The sequence below is a fragment of the Sinocyclocheilus anshuiensis genome, unplaced genomic scaffold (genome assembly GCF_001515605.1).
Source record: "Sinocyclocheilus anshuiensis isolate Anshui unplaced genomic scaffold, SAMN03320099.WGS_v1.1 scaffold1346, whole genome shotgun sequence".
Lineage (NCBI taxonomy): Eukaryota > Metazoa > Chordata > Actinopteri > Cypriniformes > Cyprinidae > Sinocyclocheilus > Sinocyclocheilus anshuiensis.
Window position 1 is genome coordinate 239,515 of NW_015555726.1, and position 10,224 is coordinate 249,738.

The 10,224-nt window shown below is 37.6% G+C and overlaps 1 protein-coding gene across 1 annotated transcript in view; it reads left to right on the forward strand.

Annotated features, from left to right (window-relative positions):
• LOC107672681 (collagen alpha-1(XXVIII) chain-like) overlaps positions 1–10,224 on the forward strand; it is a 32,361-nt gene that overhangs the window by 2,215 nt on the left and 19,922 nt on the right. The window contains exons 3-8 of the mRNA XM_016465986.1: positions 3–96; positions 3,364–3,377; positions 6,158–6,217; positions 6,981–7,034; positions 7,116–7,160; positions 7,259–7,285. Of these exons, the coding sequence (XP_016321472.1) occupies positions 3–96; positions 3,364–3,377; positions 6,158–6,217; positions 6,981–7,034; positions 7,116–7,160; positions 7,259–7,285 (294 nt within the window). The remainder of the gene's footprint in view (positions 1–2; positions 97–3,363; positions 3,378–6,157; positions 6,218–6,980; positions 7,035–7,115; positions 7,161–7,258; positions 7,286–10,224) is intronic.

Sequence of the window (10,224 nt, forward strand, 5' to 3'; positions counted from 1 at the left end):
AGCTGCGGATCCTGGCTAGTCCCCCGGCTGCCCGCTACGTACACAACCTACAGGACAAGGGCGTAGTGGACAAGATTGTCAAAGAGATTGTGAGTAGTGCTTTCCCTTAGGAAATAAAAATCTTGTGTTAACTGTTTTTTGATAGACATAAATGAGAACAAACCGAGAGCAAATGGAAATTTTGTCCTGCTAGACCCCAGTAATCTAAGGCAGGGGTCTCAGAACAGCGCGTGAGTAACGAATTGAGCTCTCTTTTGTTTCTTCTTCTTATGGTTTAAAATTGCTTGTACGTTTAACTCCTAATATGTGACAGATCAGAGCAATCTTTCATTTACTTATTTAACATGAAACTGCCAAATTGCTACTCCATATTAATCGCATACAAAGAAAATACAGAATAATTAGAACAATCATTAACATAAATAAATAACAGAGTGTCATATCTATAGGCCTACACATTTTTCCCAGTACGTTCTTGCGACCCGGTAGCAATTCTTCCACGGCCCGGTAGTCGGTCGCAACCCGGTGGTTGGGGGCCTCTGATCTAAGGTATCTTGTTAAAAATGAAAATTCTGTCATTTACTCACCGTCATCATGTCGTTCCAAACCTGTAAGACTTTAGTTCGTCTTCGGAACACAAATGAAGGTATTTTAGTATTTTAATGAATGTGTATCTGTGAGATTTCTATGCAACTACGACTTTGTCGCTTCATAAAGTTCATAAAGAGAACCAGAACGTTCTTGCGACCCGGTAGCAATTCTTCCACGGCCCGGTAGTCGGTCGCGACCCGGTGGTTGGGGGCCTCTGATCTAAGGTATCTTGTTAAAAATGAAAATTCTGTCATTTACTCACCGTCATCATGTCGTTCCAAACCTGTAAGACTTTAGTTCGTCTTCGGAACACAAATGAAGGTATTTTAGTATTTTAATGAATGTGTATCTGTGAGATTTCTATGCAACTACGACTTTGTCGCTTCATAAAGTTCATAAAGAGAACTTAGATCTTGAGTCTCATCAGAAAATTTGGACGAAACCGCTCAGTTCATGTGGATTATAGTTTTTCGATCTCTTTATGAACGTTTTGAAGTGATAGTTGCGTAGACTGTCACTGGAGGGACAGAAATCTCTCAGATTTTATTAAAATGTCTTCATTTATGTTCTGAAGATGAATGAACGTTTTTCAGATTTGGAACGACATGAGAGCGAGTAAATGATGACGGAATTTTCATTTTTGGGTGAACTATCCCTTTAAGAGTTCCCCACAACCATTGTGAGCCTAAAGGCTGGAATGCACCACACAAATTTTAAAACAGATTTAAAAGAGTAGGCATCATACACTGGCTGACTTTGTAATTGGTTACAGAGAAAAACTGGGCATCATAAACTAAACAACTGAAGATAAAAAAATCAGTGCCTTTCATAACCTATTTTCTGTTAAATCTGTCGATTCTGACAGCCCAAATTAAGTATCAACTTTTCCAGACTGAAGATCAGGGCAAAAATCTGTGCAGAAGTCGTGTAGTGTATTCCAGCTTTAAATTGATCGTAGAAGCAATTGGTGTCAATGGCTTCTACACTCTATTTAGGTTTACAGTGCTGTTGGAAGTCTCTCAGTATAAAATCAATTTCTATTTAAATTCTTTAAAGACCCAATGAACTGTGAGCCACATTAATTTTTATAGCTCTTTACGTATACTGAACATCAGCTGTTGTCTCATTTGTGCCTATTTTTATTTCTCCTGAAGAATGTTTGAAGAAACATCTGAAAAAAATGTCATGCAAGAGCAACATCTGAGCAATAAAACTACCCTCAGGATTGTCCAAACAAAGCACTTTAAGGTGGCAGTGTTAAGACAAGAGCTGTGAAAAAAAAATTTTGGTGCTTAGGGGCCAACTTTGAAGGTTAGATGCTTGTGAAGGCCCAAATGAAGGATTTATATCTCTTGAGGGATCTCAGAATAAGAGGGGCATATGTGTGTCGGGGTACATGCTACTGAGAACATTCTTGCAGCTATGGAAAATGGGCTCTTATCTCTTTATCTGTCCTGAGGACATGGAAAAAGCTGATTATGAATTCCTTCGACAGGGCATTAAGGGCATAATGAGTAAATGCTCACTCAAACACACCTCATCTCAAATAAAACCCCTAAAGGTGGTTTAAGAAGTTGTCTGCAGTACTAGAGGATAGTGTTGATAGTATTTTGATAGTTGATAGTTCAAGTCTGGCTCATGTAATTTTCTGAACCCATTCCCACCCATTGTTACCAGATAAAAGTGATTCAAAGCAAGCCTGTAAAAAAAAAAATAAAAAAAATCCACCCAAATACCCTGCTGAAAAGATCAGTGTAGTTTTTTTCGCCAGTCCAGGTTGCCTCATGCTGGTGAAGTTGGTCAATCAGCAAACTGGTTGTTGGGCTCTTTAAAAAGCTTGGTGCCGACATCTGATCAGGCGTGTGCTGTGATGCATTTCAGAAGCATGTCATGTTTGTCTGCGAGATTCCATCCATCTGTTTCATCACAGTTTTATTAAAAATCCTTTGACAGTTTCTTGTGGCCCTGGCTGATGGTTTCAGCATTGTTTCCTATTAGTAGAGAGGAATGCTGGATCTTAGAGTGTCTGGAGTTCTATAAACTTACAGAATGTCTTTAATGTGGTGAGCTGAGTCTCACAGCACACAGCATCTTCACATAGTCGGGAAACTTTTATGACTGAATATGTTATCCAGCGCTGCCGTCTCCTGCTCCCTTGTGCTTCTCTGATAATAGAAAACAGCAGATCACAGGAGAGACGACCATGCCTGTGACATCACACCTGCCAAAAATCCAGCCAGGACCAGTGTTTGATAGTTATAAATGTTCTCTCAGACTGGACAGACCTGGTTTTGCTTTAAACTGATAGATTGGTCGAGATTCACCTGGGGCCGGATTCACAAAATGTCTCTTAAAAAAAGAGTTAAGAAAGTTTTTGAGATAAATTCTAAGAAGTTTGTAAGTGCAATTCTTGGGGGGGAAAAAAACTTAAGAACATTCTGTTCAAGAATTTGAGTTATTTTTAAGTTTTCAATGGTAAGAAAAAATTATAGACATTCTGTAGAAGATAAAAACATCCTTTAGAAGTATTTTTGGAATACAAAATATTTTTAACTTTGTTCTTAAGTTAGAATTAAAAGAAAATGCCATATTATTCTTAAAGGTCCCCTGAAATGCTTAGAAACACGCAGTGTTACTCTATGTGTTGACGTCATTTTAACTGAAACAGGAAGACAGGGCGGGACAGCCCCGCCCCTTTTTATAATAGCCAATAGCGTTCGTTTATATCACAGCTTGGGCTAGAGCCGTTCAGAGCCGTTGAGCTCCGTAAAGCCGCATTTGACGGGGTATGCCAGCCACAATCTCATCCATATTGCTATAAAATATAGCATTCTGTGTAGAATTCAAACAGCTCCGATACATTTTGTGGTCTGCGCCGACTCGCGCATGTGATCCGCTCCGTGCTATCGTGTCTCTGGACCGGAGCAGAGTGTGTGTGTGGTGCGGTGGTTAGCGGGACACAGCGCAAAACCAGACTTCTTTTTTTCCTCAATGGAAAGCATATTTACACTGTTTGAATCGTTCCCTGTCCCCTATATAGTGCACTACATGCCATTCACTGTACAGAAAATACTAATTTCAGCCACGGCTTCAGCGTCTATTTTATATTGTAGGGGGCGGGCACTTCGGAATCTAGAGAGCATTTGATTGGACAGAAAGTTTGATGAGAAGCTGAAGTACGATGTGACGTCAAAAGAATCGTTGAGCTGTTTTGGCGGAAGTGAGGAACTGCAAGCGTTGAATGCTTATATCTTCTAAATGCGAATTTTGTCACTGTTTTGGAGCACACTGCCTTATAGATAACCTTAAGACTAACATATTGATACTAACACCCAAAAAACTTTCATTTTGATTTCATGGGGACTTTAAGAATGTTTCATGAATCCTGCCCCTGGTAGGTCTTGACCATTCTAGTTAGGTCTGGTAGACTACCTTGACTAAGCTGGTGTGGTGATGGTTGAGCTGGTTAACTGTTGCACCACTGTAAGCTGGAATGCCGTGTTTCTTTGGTCTTTTCAACAGAAGATGTATATTTAAGTTAGAAACATGTGAGGAAGCATCTCACAAGCATCTACTGTATTGTGGGTGGATGCACATTCTCAGACTTCCAGTGAATTGTTCCTGTTCCCTGCTGGAATATCCAACTAACACTACATTTAAGGTGATAAATGGTTTATTTTTGCAGGATGGTCCAATCTGGTAATTAGCTGGAACTACTGGAACAAGTATGTTTAGGTGGTTTTAGTCAACCAGACTACCAGTTTATGGAGCCAAGGTAGACCTGGTAGATCTTGATCACGCTGGTTAGAGCTGGTAGACAGCTTTGCCTAAACTGATGTAGACCTCGCTGAGCTGCTTGACCAGTCTGATCACTTTTTTCCAGCCGGTATGGCTGAATTTAGGCTCAGTGGTTGGGCATAAGAGTGATATCTGTAATAAAGAGATTTGTGGTGGGTAGATCCAAATTCTGAGAGTAAAATACTCCAGCTTACTCTGATTTTAGATTTTTTGTTTGTATACTAGTACATATATTTTGGTTTTTCCATTTAGCTTCTCAGCTGTGCATCTGATGTAGTCAAATATGTTTATAGAGATGTTTTTGGGAGCAATATATTATAGTTATTGAATGTAAATAGATCTGGTGGATCTGCTTGACCAGTTTGACCACCTTTAGTTGGTATGAATATTTAGAGCAGAATAACAGCAAGCGGGTTGCAGTATTTGCAAAAGGAACATCTGTTTCTCATTGACTTTGTGCCAGGTCAGAGCTTTAGGGTACTACGAGCAGCATGAACCTGCATGCAGGATGAATATCTCACCCAGCCTTCTGCACGCTAGCTGCTCAGGAACGACTGTTGATGCAGGTGCTTGTCAATGAGACAAGAAAAGCGCAATCAGGAGCTTTAATCGCAGGCCAGGAGCATTCAAATCGCATGCAGCATTGTCGTGTTCTCTGCTTGACTGTCTCATCCGTTGTGTTTACATCTGTTAATCAGCTGCTCGATCAAGCTAAGCGTGATGTTGCTCATCGCACACGTTTTGAGTTAAATAAGACATGCATCTTTCCAATGTGTCATTATGTCAACTGTGTGCTCTGTTTACAATCAATATGAAATGATTAATGTGCTGCAATTAAATTTACTTTGTTCTTATGAGTGCCTGTGATTCCCAGATTACGGCATCTGTCTACCATCACTGTCCTTAAACATTATCTTTCATCCTAGGAATGTTGTAATGTGTCCCTCTTTCTCTTTTTCTGTTTTTCACATTCATACACGCGTGCTCCTGTTATGCAAATGCACATACACTAAACCTGACATGAGAAACATCTAATAAAAAAATCAGCCTGGCATGTGGTACACATGTATATGGAACTTCAGACTTACTTCCAGTGGCCCTTTGTGTATCAAGAAAAGAAATATGGGACATTTCAGTTCTTCTAAATGTTGGTTTAGACATCTTTACATGTACCGGCTGTGTACGGTGTGAGAGTTATTATGCAAAATAAGGGAGAAATTATGATTAATTTTCATTTGTGGATGTCTTTATGATTCTGGGACACCTTAGAATATCAGATATTAAAATCTCAGAAAAATGTGATTAGTTAGTTCAGCTTAATTCTGTAGCTCTGAGGTTTAACTGTGCTTATAATATTTGAGAACCTGCCTTGACAGCTTACAGTGTCTAGTATTACATGTTTAAGGTTAATTTAGAAAATGAAAGAGTTAATTAGCTCATGACAGCATATATCAGAGACTGCCTGCAGACAGATCAGATTCATCTAATGTTCAGTTACGCTAGATGTTTGATACCAGAACATGCCACAATTGTTATTGTGTTAATGAAATTCTTGTAAATCTCTTATAATTCTTGTAAATTTTTCTTGTAAATTAAACTTTTTTGCTTTTGTGTCCTTCTAGACTGAGGTGGCTAAGGAAGTGGTAAGTGTTTGTCTGACAGAATCAATTTAGGACAGTAATTAGTGGCATTATTTATTGTGACTAACGAAATGTGTGTGTGTGTGTGTGTGTGTGTGTGTGTGTGTGTGTGTGTGTGTGTCCAACAGTGTCCACTTTCCCCAAAATGCACTTGTGAGAAAGGAGAGCGAGGACCCGGTGGGCCCGCTGTAAGTGTCAAACATTCTTAAAACCCTTTCTAGCCCCTCACAGTGTTTCAAAAAACGTAATTTTATATAAATTCAGAGATTTTGTCCATCCACACATTTTTAATAAAGAGAAGAAATAATCACCAGATTGATCAAAGTGGCCTGACTGGCTGAACATGCAAGAATTTTAACTGTGTTATGGATGATCATAAAATAAATGGTTCAGCCAAAAATGAAAACTCTGTAATTATTCATACTTATGTCATACATACTAAACCTGTTTGCTATTATTTTTGTATTACTCATTTTTGTAGTATCCCCACACAGCTGTTGTCCATATAGTGACAGTTTATAATCATGTCTGTCAATAACTAAAAAAGGAGCATAAATGGGAAAAAAGCTAAATAAAAACTAGTCCCTGTGACAGGCTTCCTGCATTTTGACGAAACCACACTGAATTTGATTTGGTGGACAAAAGTTATTTGAATATTGCAGTAAAATAAATAATTCAGATATTGGCAACATTTTGAAAGAAAACTGCTCCACTTCTATTTTAAATAAATTATACCATATCAGCCTATGAATAAAACTTTATTTCTTTATTATTTTAAAGAATTTTCAATCTCTAGAAGGGAGCACATAAACATAAATAAATAATTCTGCACCTATCAATTATACCACTTCAACCAATTTTCTTTGTCTACACACTGTTGAGAGAATGATCTGCTGTGCACGGCAGAATCTGAATCATTAGTAAGTTGATGCTCTTTCTCTAAAACCACAGGGTAAAAAGGGTCGTCCTGGAGAAGATGGAAGTCCAGGACCTAAAGGACAAATGGTCAAAGTTATTTTAAATTACCGCTCATGTTTGTTATTATTTATTTATGTTACCCTCTAAAATGTGACACACTTCCTGCAGGGAGAGAACGGATTCAGCGGTCCTCCTGGACGAGACGGGACAGAGGTGAGAAAGTCCAGAACAAAGCCTAAAGTCACTCTATTTTGACATTATCTGCTTGTGTAATTGCTCTTTCTCACCACATGTTCTGTGTTGATCATTAGGGGAAACCTGGATACAAAGGAGAAAAGGTAAGACGATGCCTCATATACTGATTTATCCGAAGTTATCCGAAATTGGCTGTTATTAGAAAATAAGTAGAGCATGATGCAGTCTCATGGGTTAGATTTCCAAGAAATGCATGAACTGATTAAAAAAAAAGTATTCCTTGAAATGCAATAAAAGTCACTTTGAATAAAAGCATCTCCCAAATGCATAAATGTAAATATATGCACATGTTATGAATGTCTTATTTGTAATCCTTAATGGTGTACTAAATCATTTTTTGCTTATGTTGTGCTGGTTGATGTGACAGTGGTTTTTAAAAGTTAATATATACATTTACTATATATATATAATTTTTAGTCATTTGGAATTTAAAATTTTGGGATTTTGCCTTGTATTGTAAATTACTTTGGATAAATCTGTTCACTAAATTAATAAATGTATATGTTAAACAGATTTGAAAGCAATACAAAATTAAATTTTTTTCTTGCCTGTCTCTGATATGACTGCAGACTTCATCTCATCTGAGTGTGTATATATATATATATATATATATATACATAAAAATGTCTGTAATTTTGGTTCCAACAACCCTTTCAGTGAACAGTTCTTAATAGAACCTCCTTTTCTTAGTGGGAGGAACATTTTAATAATCTTTAATAATCATGAAGAACCTTTTTTCCAATTTAAAGAACCTTTTGTGAAATGAAAATGTCCAGTGGATGTTAAAGGTTCTTCATGTAATCATTAATGCCAATAAAGAACCTTTATTTTTACGTGTGTAAGAAATGTTTTGGACAACCTAAAACCATAAACGTTCTTCCATGTTCATGTACAGTATGATAGATATATTCCTGCAGACTTAAAACCCCCGTATGGGTGCTGCCATGCTAAAAAATGACTTTAAAAGCACTCTGGGAAAGAATGTATCAGGCTTGTATTGGTTATTATTTATTTAGATAAATATTGGCACTCAAAAAACTCATCTAGGTCTGTGTCAGTGCTGATATGCATCTGTGTGCTACTAAGGACAACTCAGAACTTAATTATTTTTCTGGAATGTTCTTTTTTTCACATACCGATGGCTGCCATCTGAGCAACAGATTAATGTCTGGACTTGCATGCATGTGTCACACCACAAATCAGTATTTCTGTCTTTGACAGGTGAAGGTGTTCTGCCTAATGTGTCTGAACACAGTAATTGCAGTCTTTACTTTAGTATGTCTGACATGAGCCATGTTTCTTTAAAGACCCCCAGTTTCATCTGCCCAATGAAAGAATGCATAAAGATGTGTGCCTAATGGCCTGACATAATAGTCATGAAATGATTTTTATAGCATTATGGTTATTGTGATTTTCCATTTAACAGATGCTGCTGATATTCATAGCATTCCCTTAAGGTTAAGTCTTTTGTTTAAAGCTCCACGTGTTTATTTTGGTGCACATATTAACACAGGCTTGATGACAAGCACACTGACTTTATATTCAGTGAATCTGACTGAATCCAGATGATGTAAGCAGTTTATTGCTGCAGTTTGAGTTTTGGGATCAGTTCCATGTAGATTAATCACCATTTAGATGTAAATGTGATCCACTCTTCACCCTCTCCATTTAACAGATGCTGCTGATATTCATAGCATTCCCTTAAGGTTAAGTCTTTTGTTTAAAGCTGCACGTGTTTATTTTGGTGCACATATTAACACAGGCTTGATGACAAGCACACTGACTTTATATTCAGTGAATCTGACTGAATCCAGATGATGTAAGCAGTTTATTGCTGCAGTTTGAGTTTTGGGATCAGTTCCATGTAGATTAATCACCATTTAGATGTAAATGTGATCCACTCTTCACCCTCCAAAAACATAATGAGAAAGGTCTCACAACGTGCTTTTTTTTTTTTAAGTTTAATCTCTTTTTTAACTTGAGCACTGCATATTTAGAATGGCATGTAATGCACAAGACGCTGCAAAAGACGTGAAACATGAGTGCAACAGTCAAATACATCTGTCTAGCATGTGTTCGCATAGAAAAATAATGGGAAAGTAGCGCAATGGAATTGAAAAATGCATTCTGTGTGAACGGGCCCAAGAACATTATTTAACACATTCAGTATCTAGATTTTACTAGTAATGGCTCAATAAAATTTTTATTGCCTTTCTCTGATTATCATATCAGCAAAATTCAAAATCAGTCAATTTCTAATTCCTTGTGTATTGATTTATTACACTCTAAAAAATGCTGGGTTGTTTCAACCCAACTTTGGGTCAAATATGGACTAACCCAGCCGTTGGGTTAAATTTTTACATTAAATTTTTAACCCAAAAGTTGGGTTAGTCCATATTTGACCCAAAGTTGGGTTGAAACAACCCAGCATTTTTTAGAGTGTAGTACATAAACCAATTTCAGTACATATGTGAGTGTTTTAAACAGTTGCAGTTACCCTGTTTTGCAGTTAAATGTTTACCCGTGTCGGTTTAATTAAGTAAATTAATCTAAGATACATTCATTATAAGATTGTATCGGTTTGTTTTGTATAGACATTTGGTATTCATTTTATTAAGTCTTAAAGTTGTTTTTAAATACCTTTACCAGCAGAAAATGAGCTCTGGACCATTAATGCTTGTCTAATGTGGTCTTTTCAATAAGGCAGAAAAAGGCAGAGAGCATTGAGTTCACAGATTGCACTTCAATATTGGATCTTTTATTATTGTTCTAAATGGATCTGCTTCTTCAGGGCGAGAGAGGCTTTCCTGGACCACCAGGAATACAGGGCGAGACTGGCTTTGGGCTTCCTGGACCAAAGGTTGGCTTTTATATAAAACCTGTGAGATCAGGAACCCAATGAGCTCGTATCTGTGATCATAACATGCATTTTCTCAATCTGTAGGGTGATGTGGGGTTCCAAGGCAGAATGGGTCCTCCCGGGCCTCCTGGGCTCGGCGAGCCGGGCCAACCGGTAAAGTTA